This window comes from Myotis nattereri, assembly GCF_964212035.1.
Source record: "Myotis nattereri genome assembly, chromosome: 13".
Taxonomy (NCBI): domain Eukaryota; kingdom Metazoa; phylum Chordata; class Mammalia; order Chiroptera; family Vespertilionidae; genus Myotis; species Myotis nattereri.
In genome coordinates this window covers 61,014,092-61,035,380 of record NC_138088.1, presented here as the reverse complement: position 1 = coordinate 61,035,380, position 21,289 = coordinate 61,014,092, and the positions used below count along the sequence as shown (strand labels likewise).

Sequence of the window (21,289 nt, the reverse complement as noted above, 5' to 3'; positions counted from 1 at the left end):
TTCTCACGTGGTCTGGTTGTGTTCTGTCAACAGTGAACAGGGCTGCACGAGTGGGTGTGGGTAACTGACGAATGTGGACTTCAGGGCAGGCTGCTTGGCGACCCTCCAAAGACATTGCACATGAAAAACACGTCTGTGTGGGGAAAAGCCCGCTTGTTTTGTAAAGTAAAACGTGTTCTCCTTAGAAAGTTACATGTCGGCTTCAGAGCTGGGGTGGCAGCCGGGGGCTTGCTGTGCAGGCTGGGTGGGGAGGCTGGACGTGACGGGAGGGCTGATGCAGCGGGCTCGGATGCCCAGGGGCTGTGGACGGCTCGTCGGGGCCCCGCCCGGCGCCAGGCGGGACAGACACCCGGTCAGCGACGGACAGGGTTTGCTCTGTGGCCGGCATCTCCCACCGACACCTGTGGGCGTCTCCATGACCTGGTGCAGCCTCCTCTCCCTGCCTAGGAAGTGTGTAGGATTTTTAAAAAATGAGAATGTTCTGGACTTTGCTGCTTTTACAAAAGAAGAGTCCCTCCCTCAGCCTCTCTCACTGCAGCTGCTGTTGGGAATTTTCCCAGGGACCTTGGTCAGAGCCCGGGCCAGCCGCCAGGCAGGAAGTGCCTGTACAGAGGGCGGTGCTGCCGGCCGGGTCCCAGGGTGGCCGGGAGTCTTCCTGGTCTTGGGCAGGTTTGCCAGCCCACACAGGCCCTGTGGAAAGCACACTCAGAGGGTCTGTGTTCTAGTTACAGCCTGTGCTACGCAGACCCAAAGGCATTTGTGTTGTTTTCAAATGATTTTTGAAAATTGCATTTCTTCCAAGCTTCACGCAGGACATGGATTGAAAATATGGCTGAGTTGGGGTTAGCATTGAATTTTCATTGATCAAATCATAGTATTCCATTATTATGACACTAGAGGCCTGATGTACAAATGTGCACTCGGGTGGCGGGGGGGGGGAAATTAGGGGGTGTCCCTCAGCCCGGCCTACACCCTCTCGCAGTCCAGGAGCCCTCGGGGGATGTCTGACAGTGGGTTTAGGCCCACGGGGAGCGGGCCTAAGCCAGCAGTTGGACATCCTTAGTGCTGCTGCGGAGGCGGGAGAGGCTCCCGCCACTGCTGCTCCGTTCGCTAGCCTTGAGTCTGGCTTCTGGCTGAGCGGCGCTCCCACAGAGCACACTGACCACCAGGGGGCAGCTCCTGCATTGAGTGTCTGCCCCCCTGGTGGTCAGTGCACGTCATAGCAACCAGTTGTTCTTGTCGGTTTGCATATTAGCCTTTTATTGTATAGGACTAGAGGCCCAGTGCACAAAAATCTGTGCGCTCGGGTGGGTCCCTCAGCCCGGCCTGTGCCTCTCGCAGTCTGGCGCCCCTGAGGGGCCCCTTCCTCTGGCTGCTGGCACCCGTCTTCCTCCGGCGCCCGGAACCCAGGCCTTCGCTCTTCGCCGGGAGGGGCCGGTGCGGCGGGCGAGGGGCTTAGCTCCTTGCTGCTGGCCGCACGCGGGCCCGGGGGCGTGGCGGAGGCTGGCGCGGCGGGCTTCCCTCTTTGCTCTTCTCTCGCCACGCTGGCCTTCGTTCGCTGCTCCTGCCCGGGGCCAGCCAGCTTCGCTCCATTGCTTGGCGCCTACGTATGCAAATTAACCGCCATCTTTGTTGGCGATTAACCGCCATCTTTCTTGGCAGTTAATTTGCATATCGCCCTGATTAGCCAATGGGAAGCGTAGCGAAGGTACGGTCAATTACCCTTTTTTGCCTTTTATTAGATAGGACTAGAAGCCCGATGCATGAAAATTTGTGCAAGAGTAGGCCTTCCTTCCCCCAGCTGCCGGCACCGGCTTCCCTTCGGCAGGCACCCAAGACCCGGCTGGCTTCCCTCTGGCCCCGGCTTCATCAGGAGGGACGTCCAGAAGACGTCCAGTCTAATTAGCATATTACCCTTCTATTATTATAGATGTTTAAAATGAATGATGCCCTTAGTCATGTGGTAATGGTGCCACCTTCTGGTTGTGTCATCGCTAAATTTAAAGCAATTGGGCCATGCATCAACCTATGAGCCAGGAGGTCAGGGTTCGATTCCCAGCCAGGGCACATGCCCGGGTTCTGGGTCGGTCCTGGCAGGGGTTGAGGCGGGGGAATGTGTGCAGGAGGCAGCCTACCAATGATCTCATCATTGATGTTTCTATCTTTCCCTCTCCCTCTCTGAAATCAACAAAAATATTTTTAAAGAAATAAAAATTTAAAAAAAGCAGCTGTGGAGTCTTTCACTTTATTTTGCTCATAGAAGATTGGAGAAGATATGCAAATGACTTCTTTAAGTTCTTTTTTGAGATAATTGTACTCAGTTCAGTAGTTACGAGGAAACCTCAGAGCTCGTGTATGGCCTGTAGTCCGTTTTCCCAAGGATAACACTGAGAAGCGAGTAAAATAGCACCAGCACATTGACGCGGATCCCGTCAGGATCCCGGGCATCCGTCAGCACGAGGGTCCCCAGTGCTGCCCTCCTGTGGGCCCCCCACCGCCCGTTCCACAGCCTTGGAAATAAACGGAGTCACTTGCCCCAAGTCTCATGATGTTTAAAATCCCACCTGTTTTATACCAAAGCTGGGCGCTGGTCCATCCTGGTATTACCACCTCAGCAGAAGTCCTGCAATCGACCCTTTGTTTACATGCATTTTCTCCAGATTACTAAACGAGCTGAATTTTCGTTCAGTCTGCTTTCGTTTTCCAGAACAGTGTTTGTATTTCAAAGGGATAGATTTCTGTACATATATTAAGTTTAACACATTGTTTGCGGGTAGTTTTTATCACGCGCTAACAGGTGGCACGGGCCATTTTTGCTAATTTTTTGCGCAAATGGCAACGTTCAGTAAGATTACGATAACTTTAGTTTACGTATTTATACGTTATCCACATTCTACCGCTAGTCTATAAAAAACGTATTCATACGTGTCCCGCGCTCTACTACCAGTCAACGCTACCAGTCAACGTAAAACGTATAAATACGTTTCCTGCATACAAAGTGTTAATATTTGAGGAGCAGTAATAGCCAGTGTGATCACAACCTCCCTGAGAGACTGTAGGCTCCGACATGTGACGTTATGTAAGCCAAGGCTGCCAGCCCAAGGACAGAATTAAAACAGCCTCATGGTGCCTGAGTCCTGCCCTGGAACTGACTGTGGAGACCGTTCTTGTTGCCTGGTGTCCGGGTCGAAATCTGCACCTTCAGATTACAGTGCACAGCACACAGGAAACCTAAGACGATGAAGACCCGACCAGAATTTGCAGAGATGCAAAGTGCAACACGTTGCTGGCCAGCGTGATTTGATGGTTGAGTGTCAACCTATGAACCAGGAGGTCACGGTTCGATTCCTGGTCAGGGCACATGCCCGGGTTGCAGGCTCGATCCCCAGTGTGGGTGTGCAGGAGGCAGCTGATCCATGATTCTCATCATTGATGTTTCTATCTCTCCTTCTCCCTTCCTCTCTGAAAGCAATCTATACATATAAAAGCCTAAGCGACTGTTATGCCCGAACAACCGGTCACAATGATGCACACTGACCACCAGGGGGCTCAATGCAGGAGCTACCCCCTGGTGGTCAGTGTGCTCCCACAGCCAACCTCCCACCCCCATTGGCCCCAATTGGGACTGGGCGAGACGGGCCCCCATCGACCCAGATCGCTGGCCGGGCCGAGGGACCCCACCTGTGCATGAATTCGTGCACTGGGCCTCTAGTAAAAATACATTAGAAAAAAAAAGAAAGTGCAACACGTGATAAAATCAAGCCTGGGAAACTACAGTGGCCTGGAAATGACACGTGGAGACGGCGAGGTCCGAGGGCCCGGGAGGGAGGGAGGGCAAGGCTGGGAAGCGCTGCTGGAGGCTTGTGAGCAAACACCACGACATGACAATACGTTTGTAGAATGTTCCTTTAGAATTTGAAGGGTCCAAATTGTCCCAGAAATTTCTAAATTGTTCCCTTAAGGTGCATTGCTTCCCCCTCTTCCAAGCTGACTTTTACACGGTCACTGGTTTTCCTGCAGGTGTGGGGGGGCGGGGACTCGCCAGGACTTCACAGTGCGTGGAGTCTGCTCCCCGAGGAGCCTTATTTACGATGCTTTCTTTAAATCCTCCCCCGAGGATAGCTTCCCATTGATTTTAGAGAGAGTGGAAGAGAGAGGGAAACAGAAACATCCATGTGAGAGAAACATCGATCGGTTGCCTCCTGCACGCACCCCGACCAGGGCCCGGGCAGGGAGGAGCCGCAACCGAGGAACCGGGACCCGTTGTCCAGCGCTCTGTCCGCGGAGCCCACCGGCCAGGGCTGCTGTTCTTTCCAAACGGGTCCTCTGGTCCAGGGGCGGCCATTCCTCTGTGACCTTCCCACACACCCTGCTTGTGGCCTGGGTCCCCGTGGCACTCACCCGGTTCGCAGGGCGGGGAGAGAGTGGGATGTGGAGCCGCGTGAGGAGGGAAGAGGAGGAGGGTGAGGAGACGCCTCACCTGCAGCTCCTCCTCAAGGAGGCCGACGGAGAGGCGCCGTGGGTCTGGGGATGAGGAGCCACTGGTGTCCTCGCAGGAGCAGGTGGGGTGGACTGGTGGGGCAAACAGCTGTCTCTAAAATATATGTATTTGTATTGACTTCAAAGAGAGAGGAAAGGAGAGGGAGAGAGAAACATCCATGATGAGAGAGAATCCTAGATCGGGCCCTCCTGCACGTCCCCTACTGGGGATGGAGCCTGCTACGCGGGCCTGTGTCCTGAACGGAATCCAACGGTGATCTGGTTCCTAGGTGGACGCTCACCACTGAGCCACACGGGCCAGCACTCCAGGGGTCAGCAGCAGCGGTGGGAGCAGAGAAGGGGCAGTGGCCGCAGCAGAAGCAACATCTCCAAAGGCGGAAGGCGGGGCATTTGGTGCGGGGATGACCCACCCGTCCAGGACTGGGGATGCGGGAGGTGGGGGGGTGCTGGAACCACCAGCACCTGCAGAGGGCGTGGCCTCGGGCCCGAGTGGGCGGTGTCTGCGTGGGTGCCCGTGGGGGGCCGTTGCGGAGGGTGCGGTGGGGTGGGGGGCGCAGCAGTGGGGATGGCCCCCACCTCGGTCCCAGCAGAGGACACGGCCCTGAGCGGTGCGTGGGGGGACGGTGCTGAGCCTGCTGGGAAGAGGGGGGTGCGGAGGAGCAAGGGATGCGGTCAGCCCCGCAGCAGGAGGCCCCGGCGTCCCGGGAGGGGGACCTGGTCCCGGGGGGCGCTGCTGTGGGGAGCAGGGCAGGCGCGCAGGTGAGCCGCCCGGGCGCAGGTGCTGGTCCCGGGAACGCGGTGTCTGTGGGAACCGTCCCCGCCGGCGAATCGGGCTCATTTATTTTCTAATATTTAACTGTCGTGCGGTTTCTGGGAAAAACGCCGGCTGCTTTTTACGTTGCTGCTGGGTGTTTGCTGTGATTTTATTGGGGTTCCTGCATCAAGGGGGCAGGCCTGTACTTTCGGTTCTGGGGGTTCGCGTCTTTGTCGCTCTTGTGGTTTTGTTCCAGCTTCGCCGAAGGAGGCTGGGCGGTTTTCTTCAGCTTTTGGAAAGGAATCGGAATTATGCTCCCGCCTGGTCACGTGGCCACTCCTGCCCAGGCAGCCACAGCCTGTGCTCACCTGATGGTGATAAAGTACAAACCATTCACACCTGTAAAATGTGTGCGTTTATTGGAGCCAAACGGTGGGCCATGGCCGGGAAGCAGGATCCAGGGACGGGGACAGTGATTGCCCCGAGGATGCAGCTTTTCACACGTCACAGTCAGAGGAGGAGACAGAAGGGGGCACAGGAAACCCATCGCTGGTAGACGCGGAGGCGCAGAAAGCCCAGGGGGCCGCTGGGATTGGGTGAGTGACATGCTGGGCACGTGCTTCCTTACACAGGTGGGCGCAGCACAGCCCACAGTCCAGGTAACACGACAAGAACAGGAGGGATCGGACGTGTGGGCTCCCTCCTGCCACTTGCTGTGCCCGAGGGGCCGGGAGAAGGGCCGTTCCCGTGACCCCGGCCCTCCGCCGGGCTTACCTTAGATGAGAAAGACAACACTCAGTTCAGGTAGATGCCGATCTCGGTCTGGGACACCGGCCTGGGACGTGACTACCCCCGAGCTCCTAGTTAATGAAGCTTTCATTCCGCACCACCCTCCGCGGCCCCAGAGGGCTCTGGTTGGCAGGGCCGCCGGCCTCCCCTGAGCTCCCAGCTCAGCGTGTCGCCCCTTTTCGTCCACCGTCTTCCGAGTCTTTGAAGAACCGGAACTCGGGGCGCAGCATGCGGTTTCTTAGCAAGAACCTGGGATCCAGCGCTGCCGTGACTGACGCCTGCTCCGTCCAGGGCCGCTCGGCGCTGGGTCAGGCTTCCCGCCGCCCTGCCCTCCCCCGCGCCTCCCGCCCCAAGCCGGGCCGTCCCCTGAAGAAGCCGCTCTCTCCGAGGGGCTACCTTCCCCCCCCCGCCCCCCCTCTGCTTCCCCCCAACACAGCCCGACGCCCCAGCTCTCTCCCTGCCCGGCCTCTCGCCGGCTCCTTGGACTGGAGCTCAGTGTGAGCTTCGGCTCCCTCCACGCCGGCCCTTTAAGGAGCAACATCTTCAAGATGCGGGAAAAGTTAGGCAGGGCAGCAGCCCAGTCTACTCTCCATGGACTCCGGAGGCGTAAACAAGGCGGGAAGCCACGTGAGGCCCGGGGGTGGGAGGGGGACGGCCACTCCTGCGTGGGGCACAGTGTGGCAGCCGCTGCTGTGGGCGGCCGAGGCCACGCTCTTGGCCTGCGTGGTCAGCGTGGTCAGCGTGGACGGAACGGGGCCACACACCACGCCTGACCAGCTCCGAGGAGGCTGCCGGCCCTGGCGGCCTTGCAAACTCAGAGGAGGACACGCGGGGCGGTCGGTCCAGCGTCATTTGTGACGAGAAGCGCGTCATGGTGGGGAGTGGTGGCCGAGGTCAGCATCTCTTTTGTTTTTGTTAAGTAGTTCTTTTTTAAAAAATATATTTTTATTGACTTTGGAGAGGAATGGAAAGGGAGAGAGAGAGGCCTCAAAGATGAGAGAGAATCATGGATCGGCTGCCTCATGCTCGCCCCACGCTGGGAATCGAGTCCTCCACCTGGGCACGTACCCTGATGGGGAATCGAACCCGGGATCCTTCAGTCCACAGGCGACGTTCTATCTACTGAGCAACACCAGCCAGGGCTTGATAGCCTTCTAAACCAGTGGTTCTCCACCTTCTGGCCCTTTAAATACAGCTCCTCATGTTGTGACCCAACCATACAATTATTTTCGTTGCTACTTCATCACTGTCATGTTGCTACTGTGATGAATCGTCATGTAAATCTCTGATATGCAGGATGGTCTTAGGCGACCCCTGTGAAAGGGTCGTTCGACCGCCAAAGGGGTCACGACCCACAGGTTGAGAACCGCTGTTCTAGACGGACAGGCACGTATGGGGGGTGGGGGGTGGGGGGTGGGGGGTGGGGGGTGGGGGGGCCCGGAGAGGTGCCCACTCCGCATAAACAATTTCAGCTGAGCCCCAGCCGTGCTGCAGGCTGGGGAGTTCTGTGGCCGCCACTGTCTGGCCGGGAGGGCGTGTCCCCTTTTCCAGCAAGAGCCCTCCTGGCATTAACGTTCAGGTTTTGTCACATGGCTGGTGCTGCAAGGGACACGGAGTGCCCGGGCCTGTCCTGCAGCAGTGACTGCGGAGAAAGGAGAACCGCTGAGTGGCCTGTGTTCCCTTGGAAGCAAGAACGCGGCTCACCGTGGGGGCAGGGAGCCCCTGTCCGCCCCCCATCCTTTTGGGAATTCCTGGCCTCCGGGGACTCAGAGGTCACGGCCCAGCCCCGCCTCCAGGAAGCCCCCTGACTCCCCAAGTGCCTGGTCTCTGGCTCCTGGGGAAAAGTTCTTTTTATCTCTGTCGATATTGTCACTTATAATTTCTGAGAACGTTTCCATTCCGCCCTGTTTCTTCGTCTCCCTGCAAATTATTTTCACATGGAAAACATCAGGTAGTGAGCCCCTGAGTGGACTCTGTTCAGGGAGGAGGCATTCAAACCTGGGAAGAATTTTGTGAGTTTATTTGAGCCGAATGGTGGACGACTGCGGGAAGCAGGATCTCAGTGTAAGCAGTGCTCCGGGGAACGCGGGTTTCCCCTTTTAACCTTTACATCTAAAGGGGAGACGCCAGGGGGTTAACGAAACCCACTGGTGACAGCTGAGGGAGGCGGGAGAAAGCGAAGGGGGGAAGCTCTGAGATGGCGGAAAGGGAAAACGCGGACGCAGCTTCTCTACTCCGGTGGGTGCCGATGGCTAGCAGTCAGCAGTGAGCACGGGAACTGAACCACGAGGGCGCCTGTGCCTCCGCCCTGGCGCCATTTGTGCCCTGAGGGTCCAGAGAAGGAAGCACAGGTGACCGTTTCACGGGCGTTATCTCAGACGCAGACACAGGCTCAGTGCGGGCGAGACTGACCTTGCCAGGGAGGACACCGGCCGCGGACGTGACTCTCCACCACAGACGGCCCTTTAATGAGAGGTTTTCCTGTCGGGCCCTCTTTGCAGCCACTTTAGGTCTCCGCTTTGCAAGGCCTCACGTAGGCCTCCCCTGAGTCAGTCCGGTGAGCACGTGGCCCCTTGGCCCTCAAGCCCTGAGGCAGTTTTCCAACCCCAGCTCCCTCCGTGGTCCCCTCCATGGTCCCCTCCGTGGTCCCCCCGTGGCCTCAGGCCCTGGGACCGGGTCCTGGCGCTGCAGCTTCCCCGCCGTGGCCTTGGGTCCCCGAGCCCGGGGAGGGGCTGACTCGAACCCACTCGGGCCTGGCTTCCCTTGTCCTGGGATTTGTGCTGACACCACAGTTGGCCTGGGTCCATCTTGTCCTTAAGCTGCGGGTGGAACAGGCATTAGCTGCTGCCGCAGACGCGTCGCTGGGGCCCGGCCAGCGTTTCCCCAGCAGGAGCAAGGCCGCATCCAGTTCCCCACCGCGGCCAAGGGCTGCCCGCGGACCAGCGGCTCTGCAGTGCTCATCGCTGCTCACGTCTTGACCGTGACCTTTCCTCCTTTCTTGTGACTCAGCCTGGCCCCACCCGGCACCCTGACTCAGCCACCTCCCTCTTCCCTGCACTTAGGGGTCCAGCCTCAGGGCCACAGTTCTAATCAGCACCCGGTCATCTGGGGAGGAGCCTGGGGCCTGTGGGTCACAGAGACAGTTTCAGTCTGAGATAACGCCCAGGCCTCCGGGGATTCAGCCCCAGGCCCAGAACCACCTCTAAGCCAGCCAGCCCCGCCCAGCGTGACCCCTGCTGGTGCTGGCTCTGGACCAGAGGCCCGTCAGCTACTGCAGCCCTGGCGCCCAGCCATCGCCGTGGGCAGCAGAGGCAGAGACCACACCCTACCCCTCTCCTCCGGGAGAGCGCCTGGCGCCCTGGACCAATTTCAGGGAAGAAAGGAAATAAAAATCAAGATAAACGTGGATTAACCTGAAAGCTGTGCCTGCTCCCGCTGCAAGGCCCTACCTGGACCAAGAGGCGGCCAGTGCCCGGTGCCCGCCGTGGGGCTGGCGGGGGGGGGGGGGCACAGCGGGCCAGTCAGGCTCCAGGCTCCAGGCCACGCCCAGCCCCTGGCCCGCGACCGACCAGAGTTCATCGGAACAGACGGGCTGGCTGAAGGGCTGGGAGTTGCGGATGGAATTCCCAGCCGGGGTCTGGGTCTCTGAGGAGTCACCCTGGCCGGGGAATAACAGGCGTGTAAACACATCCACATGTTGTCACGGCAAGGCAGCGGCCGCCAGTGGGCTCAGCCTTGGCTCGGGTCCCTGGAACCCTGGCACCGCCTAGGGGTTTGTTGGTTTGTTTTGTTTTAATTGAGATGTAATTCAGAGACCGTGCAATTCACTGTGGAAATGCACACACGCGAAGGTTTTCAGTGTACTCACACACCTGCGCCCACCACCGCAACCAATTTCAGACATTTCATCACCTTAGAAAGAGCCCTACCCTGTAGCGACTGCCTCTCTGCCCTCACCCCCGCCCTAAGCAGCCACCAGTCTCCTCTCTCTCTCTCTCTCTCTCTCTCTCTCTCTCTCTCTCTCCTCTCTCTCTCTCTCTCTCTCTCCCTCTCCCCCTCTCCCTCCCTCCCTCTCCATCTCTCTCTCTCCCTCTCCATCTCTCTTCCTCTCCATCTCTCTCTCTCTCTCTCTCTCTCTCTCTCTCTCTCTCTCTCTCTCTCTCTCTCTCTCTCTCTCCTTTCCCCGGCCCAGACATTTCATGTGAATGGCGTCATGGGTCTGGGTCTTTGTGCCTGGCTTCTTCCTCTGAGGTGATGTTTCCGAGGTCGCCACGCTGGGGCACTACCAGCAGGTCACCCGCTTTCCCGGCTGAGTAACCGTCGCTGCACAGATAGGGCACTGCGGCTGGACGTGGGGGCACGGCCGCTGGACGTGGGGGCACTGCCGCCTGGGGGGGGGGATACTGCTGTGAGCATCTGAGCATGGTTCTGTGTGGTCACGTGTTTGGCGTCTCGCGGGCATGTGCCGAGGCGCGGACTGCGGGGTCACATGGGGATTGTATTTGAGGACTGGCCAGACGGCTGTTCAAGTGGCCGCACCGTGTTCCGTCCTCCCCATCCTGTCACCTCTGCTTCTCCCTGGTCTGCGGTTCCGGCCAGAGACCTGGGGTGAAGTGCTGTCTCCTTGTGGTCCTGCTTTGTCGACGACGGATCACGTGGCCCCGGGGGCCTCCTCGGCTCCTCTAAGCTTTTGATTCGTTGATAGGGTATTTTTTTCCTTTAAAAAATACTAATTATTAAAAATGTTTTAATTGATTATTTTTTAGAGAGAGAGGGAGTGAGGGAGAGAGAAACTGATCAGTTGCCTCCCGTACACGCCCCAACCGAGAATCGAATCGGCGACACTTTGGTGCAAGGACAACGCTCAACCAATGAGCCACGCTGGCCAGGCCTAATTTTTCCTTTTAAAAAGTTTTTTGCTTTTAACTTTGAAATCAGTTTAGGTTTAGAGAAAAGTTGCGCAGCCAGTACCAAACTCTCATTACCCTGAACCCCGTGTCCCTACATCCGAACCACACCTGCTCCGTCACTCGCAACCTCGGGAACGTTCAAGAGTGAAAGGAAACGCGGAGGACGTGGACCTCTAAATTCTTCAGCATCTTCTTTAAACAACACCCCCGCCCACCCTCTCACGCAGCCGCAGTGAAGTGACCCAATCAGAACACCGGCGCCGACCGGATTCTGTCATTTACGGAACCGAGTCCAGTTCGCCCAACGTCTGGGTGTCAGCGGTTCACAGAGCTCACGGGCGGGCGAGGCTCATGGACAGCAGGGGAGGCAGTGACCGGGAGAGGATGCCCGTCCTGAGGCCATCGGCTTTGGGAGCAGAGATCTCGGGTGTCCCAGCCCCGGGCACCTCGGTGGGACTTAAGGAAAGACTCCTCCCCCTGCCTGAGCCGATGGCAGCCGCTGGGCCGGGGACAGCACCCGCATCACTGGTCACGCCCCTGCCCCAGCGCGGCACCGTCTCCATCCGGACGGCTGAGGCCGAGGAGGGACCGGCAGGGTCTGACCACGTCCCTGCCCCGGTGAACACGGCGTCCCTCCATGCTCAGGGAGGCGAACAGTGGGGTCTCTGTCCCACCCACCGGCCCCCAGCTCCCACCCCTCCCCCAGACTTGCCCTGGGGGTCTCTGCAGGCGCCCGGGAGCCTGGCCTCTCCCCCAGGCACCACCCAGAGTGGGAGCAGAGAAGGGACAGGACCCGTCGGGGACACGCTTGTTCCTTGTTACCCAGAGGGGTGTCCAGGCCAGCGGTCAGCAGCACCTGAGCCGCGTGAGGGCTGCCAGCGCTCAGGCCTCACTCAGTCCAGCTGCACAGAAACAGGGTGGAGCCCAGCCGCGTGGCTCAGTGGTGAGCGCTGACCTATGAACTAGAAGGTCAGGGTTCATTCCAGGTCAGGGCACATGCCCGGTTCCGGGCTGGATCCCCAGTAGGGGGTGTGCAGGAGGCAGCCGATCCCCGATTCTCTCTCATCATTGATGTTTCTCTCTCCCTCCCCCTTCCTCTCTGAAATCCATACAAATCTATTAAAACAAGCAGCACTATTTCTAGGTGCGGAGATGTTAGGGCGGAAAGATCGACCACAGGCCCCGGCCAGGTTCCCACCGATTTCCTGTTCTTCATGGGACTCCGGCGCCTGGAGCTTGGCCCACCTGCCCCATGCGGCCTGGGGGTGCCCCGTTTGGGGACCCTCCTCCAAGGTCACCTCTGCCCCCCAGTGACTCCCGTCTGTTCCCAAAGATGCACCAGATACTCAAGTAGAAGAGCAAAGGCGAGCCATTTTATTTAAAAACAACAGCGTTTATAAATCATCTCGAGGGTGAAGACTCACCAGCCCAGCCCTCTGCCCCCCAGTCCCCCCCCCCCCCCCCAGCGTCTCCCACCTCCTTCCTGTTGGCTCTGCTGGAGAAGGAATCGGACGCACGTGATGAAACTCTAATCGCTCCTCTAGGCTGTCACTCAGTTAACGGAGGGCCGGTGAGCTCCCTGCCAGGCCCGCGGCGCCGCCCTCTGCACGGTGCTCCGGAGGGTGCTCGCCGCCTCCGAGCCGCCGGCCCGGCCCCGCGCCCGGCCTCGGCCCCGCGCCCCAACCCCGGCCCCGCGCCCCAACCCCGGCCCCGCGCCCCAGCCCCGCGCCCCGGTCCCGCGCCCCAACCCCGGCTCCGCGCCCAGCCCCGCGCCCCGGCCCCGGCTCTGCGCCCAGCCCCGGCCCGGCGCCCCAGCCCCGCGCCCCGGTCCCGCGCCCCAACCCCGGCTCCGCGCCCAGCCCCGCGCCCCAACCCCGGCCCCGCGCCCCAGCCCCGCGCCCCGGCCCCGGCTCTGCGCCCAGCCCCGGCCCGGCGCCCCAGCCTCGGCCCCGCGACCCAGCCCCGGCCCCAGCCGCGCCGCCACCTCCCGCCCCGCCCCGCCCCGCCCCGGGGCAGGCGGTCCCGCTGGGCCTTTTGCGGGAACCTCCGGAGGCTCCGCGCGGGGCTCAGGGTGAGCTTTGCAGATTCTCCTTCTAGTTTCCGGCGAGTCGCGGTGGGCGACCCGCAAAGGAGAGTAAGTGGGACCCGCAGACCCGGAGCCGGGCCCGGGGAGCGGCCCGCCCCTCCGCACCCCCCCCCGCGGGCGGTCCCGTCCAGCCCCCGCCCCCGGCCGGCCCCCCCCCCCGCCCCCGCCCCGGGCGCCCTGCCCGTCCCCAGGCGGCTCCTCGCCGCGCACCAGTGGGCCGGGCCGCGCACTCGCACCGCCGTCCCTCGCGTCCGCAGGCGCCGCTCTCAGCCTCTCCCGCCGCCGCCGTCGGAGCCGGAGCCGGAGCCGCCATGCAGCCCGCGCGCGCCCCGCTGCTCCCGCCGCTGCTGCTGCTGCTCGCGGCGCCCGTGTGGGCGCAGCTGCCCCGGGCCGCCCGCTCGCCGGCCGCCCCCGCCGGGTGCCCCGAGCGCTGCGAGCCCGCGCGCTGCCCGCCGCCGCCGGGACCCTGCGAGGCCGGCCGCGTCCGCGACGCCTGCGGCTGCTGCGAGGTGTGCGGCGCGCCCGAGGGCGCCGAGTGCGGCCCGCAGGAGGGCCCGTGCGGCGAGGGGCTGCAGTGCGTGGTGCCCTTCGGGGTGCCCGCCTCGGCCACGGTGCGGCGGCGCGCGCAGCCCGGCCTCTGCGTGTGCGCCAGCGCCGAGCCCGTGTGCGGCAGCGACGCCAACACCTACGCCAACCTGTGCCGCCTGCGCGCCGCCAGCCGCCGCGCCGAGAGCCTGCAGCGGCCGCCGGTCATCGTCCTGCAGCGCGGCGCCTGCGGCCCAGGTACCGCGCCCGCCCGCCCCCTCCCCGCCCCGCGGACCGACGGGCACCCCAGGGGCAGGGCGCGCGGCGGGCGGACAGGGCCCCCTCGCTGGGGGCAGGGCAGGGCGCCCCCCTCCGCCGAACCGGCTGTGTGGGTTCCGCGCTCGGTCGGAGTCCGGGGGCCGGGGTCCCGCCTGCAGGGCGGCTGTGGGTGCCCCGGGGGAGGCACGCAGCACCGGCGACCCGGACGGGCCGGGCAGGAAGGGGGATCCGACAGGAGAGGGGCCTGGGGCGGGGAGCCCTGGCTCGTTTCCGGCGCTTCTCCCTTCGACTTCTCTGCCCGCCCCCCCCCCCCCCATGCGTCCCACGTTCACTTCATCGCGGCGCCCAGGGCTCCCCCGGTGCTGCCCGAGCTGCCCGCCCGCCGGCCTCCCGGCTTCTGGGCCAGGAAATGGGAAGGGGCGGCGAGGTGCGGGCTGGAGAGGAGAGTGTCCTGTTCACACATCTTCCTGTCAACAAGCAGCTCCTGGGGGTGGGGGGCCAAGGGCAGAGAATCTCTCTCTCTCTCTCTCTCTCTCTCTCTCTCTCTCTCTCTCTCCCTTCCAGAGCGAGGCTTCCCTCCAGACAGAGACCATGTGGAAAGCAATGGGAGTCCCCTGTGCCGGTGCAGCCTGGTCGGGGCAGCCCTGTCCCCGCCGCAGCCACAGGCTGCCTCCCCGCGGGCAGTGCAGGCCGGGGGCCAGGGGCCGCAGGGCTCGGCTGGGTTTCGGCGGGAATGGAACCGACTGGGCGGCCGTGTGGTTTGCGGAGAGGAAGGTCCAGCCGTGCAGGAGGACCGTGGGGGCCGGTGCCCACCCTCAGCGCAGGGACCTGCAGGGACCGATGGCAGGAAGCGCACGCCTGGGGTGCCCACCCCGTGCCCGTCCTTGTGCCGGGGGGTCGCGCGTGGCCCTCAGGTGGCCCCCGGCCTCAGGAGGAGGAGGCGTCTGCGAGGTGCCCCAGGAGGACTGAGGTTGAACTCCTTGCCCGAGGCCACCAGCTGGATTCGAACCCAGACAGCCTTCCGCAGGGGGCGCCCGCCGGTGCTCAGCCCAGAGCTGGGAGGGCGTCGGGCCGGATGGAGGAAGTTTGCAGAAGGCTGGGAGTGCATCCCAGCTGGGCAGGCAGCAGCCCCAGCAGAACCCAGCTTAGGGTGGCGCAGGACCAGGGCATTGAGGAGGCGGCGGGCGCAGAGCCCCGGGCGGAGAGGTCGGGCTGCGCTGTGTATGCGGATGTTCCGGAACCAGAGCCGCTCTCAGGAAGCCTGGCAGGGGACGCGCCTGGCAGGGGACGCGCCTGTGGCATCTGGGTGGGAGGCGGTGACTTAGAAAGCCCATGGCCTGTTTTTGTCAGCGCTGCCCAGCCGTGCCTGCTGGCGGTCTCGCTGCGCCCGGTCTGAGTAACTGGCCCTTCGGGCACCTGGCTGATGGCCAGGGAGGTGGAGTCCTTTAGCCGCTCAGGCCTGGCAGTGCCACGGTCGGCGTGTGGGGGAGGCAGGCCCTCTCCCGCTGGCCTGAGGCCGCAGCAGGCTCCCGGGGGCAGGCGAGTGGCCTGGAGGAGGGGGTGCGCCTGTGTTCACCCTCCCGCTTCCTGAGAATGTGTGGGGAGCTCTGCACGCGGTTTGCCCGGCACCCTGTGTGTCCGTCCGTCTGCCCGGCTCAGAGGAGGCACCTGTGCATGGATGACCAACAAATGAAGGAAGGAATGAATGAGTGAAGGAAGGAATGAAGGAAGGAATGAATGAGTGAAGGAAGGAATGAATGAATGAATGAGGAAACAGGTGCCTGAGAGACACAGCCATCCAGTCTTTTCCTAGTGGAAGGCTCAGCTTATCACCCGTGTGCGGCTAACACGCTAACACACAGCCCTCGGCCTCCCGGAGGTGCCCCCAGGGCAGGAGCCCGAGCCAAGGGTTCATTCAGTGCGGCGGTCATTGCCGGCACCGAGGGGAGGCGAGCTGGCCGCTGGTGGGGCTCCGGCTTGGCCGGAGGGTGTGTGTGTGTGTGTGTGTGTGTGTGTGTGTGTGTGAGGCGGGGGAGGCCTCTGGAGGAGGAGCCACTGGACAGAGTCCTGGGGTGGGAGGAGCTGCATGGGGATGAGGACGGAGTCTCCAAGACACGAGGGGCCCAGGGTTTCTGGGATCCGGAGGGGGTGTCAGGAGCAGGGCGTGAGGACAGGGAGGCGGGGCCTGCCACAGGGAGGTGCCTGGGCTGGCGGCAGCGTTCGGGAGGCATGGGGGGCCTCTGGGTGGTGGACTGTGTCACCCTTCAAAAGAGAGCATCTGCCTGGCCAGCGTGGCTCAGGGGCTGAGCGGCCACTATAAGCCAGGAGGTCACGGTGGGTTCCTGGTCAGGGCACAGCCCGGGTTGTGGTCTCCATCCCTAGTGGGGGGCGTGCAGGAGGCAGCCGATGCGAGTCTCTCTCATCACTGAAGTTTCTCTCTCCTTTCTTCTCTGAAATCAATACAAATACATAAAAAAATAACTGCCTTCTGGGAGCGATTGTGGGGGCCATGAGCTCACTGGTTGGACGCGACGGCAGGCCTGTGGGCCGGACTCTGTGCCAGCCGCCGGCCGGAGCTGTGGGATCTGGTCGCCGTTCGTGCCTGGGACCGAGACATCAGACTTCCCAGGAGCTTTATTCTCAGTGAATGAATGGCTGTGGCCGGGCTCGATTCGAAGAAGGAATTGGACTGGGCAGGGCTGAGGGTTCCTGGGAAGGCCGCTGGGCGGGGCCGGCGGCTGGTGTGGCTCTGGCACTGGCACGTCCTGGCTCTCACCTGCTCAGGTGACTGGTCGCCGACCTCTCAGGCCTTGGCAGGGCAGCGGGGTGAGGGGGTGAGGCCGGGCTGGCTGCTTTAAAAGCTCATTTCCTTTTTAAAACGATGGATGGGTAAAGCCAAGGCTGTCATTCAATGCATGCGGCCTCGGGCTTCGTTCAGCGTGTGTGGCTGCTGGGGCCCCTGGGGGAGCACAGCGGTGACGTGCCAGCTCCGTGAGCCGGGGCCTCGCTGCCGCCCGGGGTCCAGGAGCGAGGTCCCTCCGGAGTCCTTACATGTCTCCTTCCCTGCCGCTCGGAAGGGAGAAAGGAAAAGGGGGGAGAAACAGATGTGCAGCCATTTCAATTGCTTTTTAAAAGAGTATATCGTTTTGAATAAGTTTTTATTGACTTCAGAGAGAGGAAGGGAGAGAGAGAGAAACATCAAGGATGAGAGAGAACCACGGACCGGCTGCCTCCTGCACGCCCCCCACAGGGGATGAAGCCGGCAACCCGGGCCTGTGCCCCGACTGGGAATCGCTCCGTGACCTCCTGGTTCATAGGCCGGCGCTCAGCCACGGAGCCACGCCGGCCGGGCTGTGACTTGTCTTGAATGAAGACCCGAGTCTGGGCTGCCTGGGCTTTCCCTGCCGTCCGTGAGACCCAGGAGACGGAGCGGGAGCCCCGAGACCGTGGGAACCGGGCCTGCTGGGTGTCCCCGCCTTGGACAGTCCTCCCGAGGAGAGAGCTGTCACGCCCCAGGGAAGAGAAACAGCGTGGGCGGCCACAGATGCTCGAGGAGGTCAGATTCCTGGACAAGTTGTCAAATAAGCATATTTTGTGCGAAGACTTCCCCGCGCTCTGGCAGCAGCTGGCCCTCACCCGGAGGCGGTCACGTCCCCCCGCATGCTGGTCCCGGAGGGCGCGCAGCTGTGCCTGGAACCCTGAGCGTTTCCAAGTGCGAAGAGTGAGTCAGCGCCTTGTGCAAGGCTGAGGCCTCGGGGGCTGGTAACGGGTTGTGCAATCGGGTCTGGAGGAGGCAGCCGGCCTGTGTGCTGAGCTGGTCTTTCCCAGGGTTTGGCGCGACCCGCCCGCGAGCCCCGTCAGGTGGCCCCAGGACGGTTCCAGCGATCGTCCAGCAGCTGTCGGCTCGCGCCGTGGCTGGGGCAGCCCTCTCTTCGGGGCCAGCATTCCGAGTGGCAGGCGCCGTGCGGTGGGGCGGGGGGACGGGCGGGCTCTGCCGGTCGAGGCTGCCCTGGCAGGTGGCTGCCAGCTGGGCACGGAGGGCGGAGGGTCAGCGTTCGGCAGCCGCAGGCCTTTCCCTGGCACAGGCTCCGCCGGCCGGAGGCCTGAGGGCACAGGGCTCAGGGTCTAGGGCTCCAGGACAGCCTTGCACAGAACGGGCGGAAGAGCTGTCTCTCTGGGTGCTTCTGGGCGGCGTGCCTGGTGCTGGCTGCGTCATGGGCCTGTCTTGTTCTTTTTTTTTTTTTTAAAATATATTTTTATTGAATTTTTAGAGAGAGAGGAAGGGAGAGGGATGGAGAGATAGAAACATCAATTGACCGCCTCCTGCACACCCCCTAGTGGGGATGAGCCTGCAACCGGGGCCCGTGCCCTGACCGGGAATGGAGCCCTGACCTCCTGGCTCCTAGGTCAACGCTCAGCCCCTGAGCCCCGCCGGCCAGGCTGCCTCATTCTCTCCATCGCCCTCCTGGATGGGGGGGAGGGGGGCGTCTCCCATTTTCCAGCTGAGGAAGCAGGTGAAGCTCTGAGAAGTGACACTGCCCCAGGCCCCGGGAGGAGGAGGCAGAGCCGGACAGAGCCGGAGCCGGTGGTCTCGGGCTCGCAGGCTTCTGGAGGCTTCTTTGACTCCAGGGCCACCTGGAGGCTGTGGTTCAACCCCCACTGTTGGGGCTTCCCAGCTGTCAGTCACTGCCTCCTGGTTCCGCCCCTGGTGGCCCGAGGGCAGCCTGCCTCTGGTTTCTGGTCGGAAGTTGGGGACTTTCTGGTCCGGACGCTGTGTTGGGTGGACTGTGGCTTCCCAGTGGCTTCCCAGTGCCCTCGGGCCAACTGTGTCCTCGCCATGTCCTGCCCGCAGGGCCTGTCCGTCCCAGGAAGGGGTGTTGAGGTCCCGGAGGGAGGGCTGGCTTCGCCGCAGGTCATGCCCCTCTACCTTCTCGCCCCTTGGCCCCCAGCCCCAGGCTGCCCCCCTCCACCAGGGGCCTCTGGGGGGGGGGGCCGAGGATGGTGGGGGGCCATGTCCAGACCCCTTCGTAATGGAGCCCTCGCTCCCGCCGCCCGGGCCTCGCGGACGGGAGGGCGCGGCAGGAAGAGAAGCGCCAGGGGCTGGGAGGCCAGATGCCTATCAGGAGGAAAGTGAGCCGTGTGTTTGCGACCTGAGCAGCCAGCCGGCTCCCTGAGGACAGTCCCAGCCACACGCCCGGCCTGCAGGAGCCTCGGTTCCGTGTGGCGGAACCGAGTGGAAACTTTTCCTGACACACGAAGTAGGTCAGCTCAGCGTGGCCGTGCACGCAGGCCTGTTTCCCTTGTGGCCGAGGAGACGGAGAGGAGAGGAGAGGCTCCGCTCGGGCCCCTTGAAGCGCAGCCTCGGGGCGTGGAGGCCGCAGCGGGGCCTGTGACTGACGGGCAGCCGGCCGCCAGCTGGTTGCTCATCGGGTGGGATGGCGGCCTCAGCCTCGGGTCAGCCTCTGCCTCTGGCCCTCACCTGCCGGCTGTTCCCGCACCTGCCGGGCCCTGGCCCAGCCCCATGAACGTCACTGGCTCGGGCACATGGGGCCTGGGGGGAGTCATAGCCTGAGGTCTGGTGTAGGGCGAGCTTTTCCCACTCCGAGCGTCGAGCATTGGGGAGGCCATCCCGGAAGGAGAGGCCTGGATGTCCAGGTGCGCGGGCTGGGCCTCCAGGCGCGGCCCCTCCTCCTCGGCTCCTGAAGAGGAGAGAAATGGGCCCGGAACCCTCCACTGTAACTATTTCTGCGCAGAAAGCGGCGAGGACAGTCGTCCCGTTCAATGTGGGGCCTTAGGAATCATGACAGTCGGTCCTCGAGACTCCAGTTTCTTTGAACGAGACTCGGTCCCAGGGCCTTGGGCACTTTGACACGGAAGCTGCGTCTTTCCTGTCTCCTTCCAGGTGATGCCTCTCCTTCCTGTGCTTCTCTCTGCAGCTGCAGGGAACCAGCTGGCAGGCCCCTCCGTGCCAGGCCCTCTGTGCCCAGGCCCCTCTGTGCCCAGGCCCCTCTGTGCCAGGCCCTCTGCCCAGGCCCCTCCATGCCCAGGCCCCTCTGTGCCAGGCCCTCCGTGCCCATGGGAGATGGGTGCCTGCCTCCCTGCCTGCGGGCACTCTGTCCGCCCTGGAGGCTGCCCGGGGCCCTGGGTTCGGCCAGCTGCCAGCAGCGTCTCCATCAGCTTCTGACCAAGAGCGATCTCAGCGCGTACCTGCACCTGGTTTTTTAGTGTTTGTTTGTGCTTAATCCTCACCTGTGATGTGTTTCCATTGAGTTTTAGAGAGAGCGGAAGAGAGAGGGAGGGAGAGACAGAGAAATATCGATGTGAGAGAAACATCGATTGGTTGCTGCAGCCGAGGAACCTGCCTTTGATCGGAATCGAACCCGGGACCCTTCGGTCTGCAGGCCGATGCTCTGTCCACTGAGCCAAAATGGCTAGAGCTGTGTTTTGTTTTTGTTTTGTTTTTAATATGTTTTTTAAAGTTGATTTTAGAGAGAAAGGGAGGGAGAGGGAGGAAGAGAGAGAGAAATACCAATGTGAGAGAGAAACATCGATTGGCTGCCTCCCATACCCACTCCAACCAGGGATCGAACCCACAGCTGGGTACGTGCCCGGACCTGGAATCAAAACGGTGACCTTTCGGTGCATCAGACGCTGCCCATCCAACCGAGCCAGACCGGCCTGGGCTGCACTCTGTGTTTTAGATCCAATGAGTCAGGACTGCAGGCAGGGCCGGCATGATGGGGGCGCAACCCTGGTGTGGCCCCCGGGCCCCATGTGACCCTCTGCTGGGACCGTCCTGGAATTACTAATTGATTTTGGAACAAGGGGCCCAGCTCCTGCTGTGCGCTGGGCCCTGTGAACTGGGACAGGGCATTGCAGTGCCTCGGGTTCGGGCCGTCTGCTCTGCAGGCTGATTTGAATTTTGGGAACATGCAGTTCCCGCTGAATAAAGGAGGATTCATCTCTCTCCCCTCGAACACACTGCGTCCTGTTTTCCGAATCCGCTCTCCCCATCCGCTCCGGCGAGAAATTGGGTTGCGCGATTGTTCTCGCCGTGAGAGAGGGGTGGCTTGTTAATGGGAGTCCTGGCCCTGAGCTCCCAGGCCCGGACGTGGGGAGCTGCCCCCTCCACCGCGTGGGCTGCGGGGGCTGGAGGCTGGGCCGCGACCTGGAAGGGAGGCCCCGGACGCCAAGCAGAGCGCCGGCTGGGCAGCCGGACACTCGGGGCCCCCCCTCTGCTCTGAGCTCTGTGCCTCTCCTCCGAGCTGTTTTCCCGTCTCTGCAGACGGGTGAGACCCGCCTGGGCTCGCGGGAATCAGGAGAGGGAAGGCTTGTTTGGTGCCCAGCATTGTGCTGACGCACAGTTGTCGGCGTGGCCAGGCGGGAAGAGCAGCCTGTGCGTGCGAGGTGGGCGGAGAGGCCTGGGGAGGGGGTTTCGGGAGAGGA

General features: G+C 62.4%; 1 protein-coding gene across 2 annotated transcripts in view; it reads left to right on the top strand.

Moving 5' to 3' along the window:
* The first annotated feature begins 13,289 nt into the window (after positions 1–13,289).
* Positions 13,290–21,289, top strand: part of HTRA1 (HtrA serine peptidase 1) — a 34,918-nt gene continuing 26,918 nt past the window's right edge. The window contains exon 1 of one of the 2 annotated variants that reach the window (XM_081105154.1): positions 13,290–13,822. In XM_081105154.1, coding sequence (XP_080961280.1) covers positions 13,351–13,822 — 472 coding nt within the window. In that variant the 5' untranslated portion in view covers positions 13,290–13,350. The remainder of the gene's footprint in view (positions 13,823–21,289) is intronic. The other variant, XM_081105155.1, reaches the window with a different exon arrangement.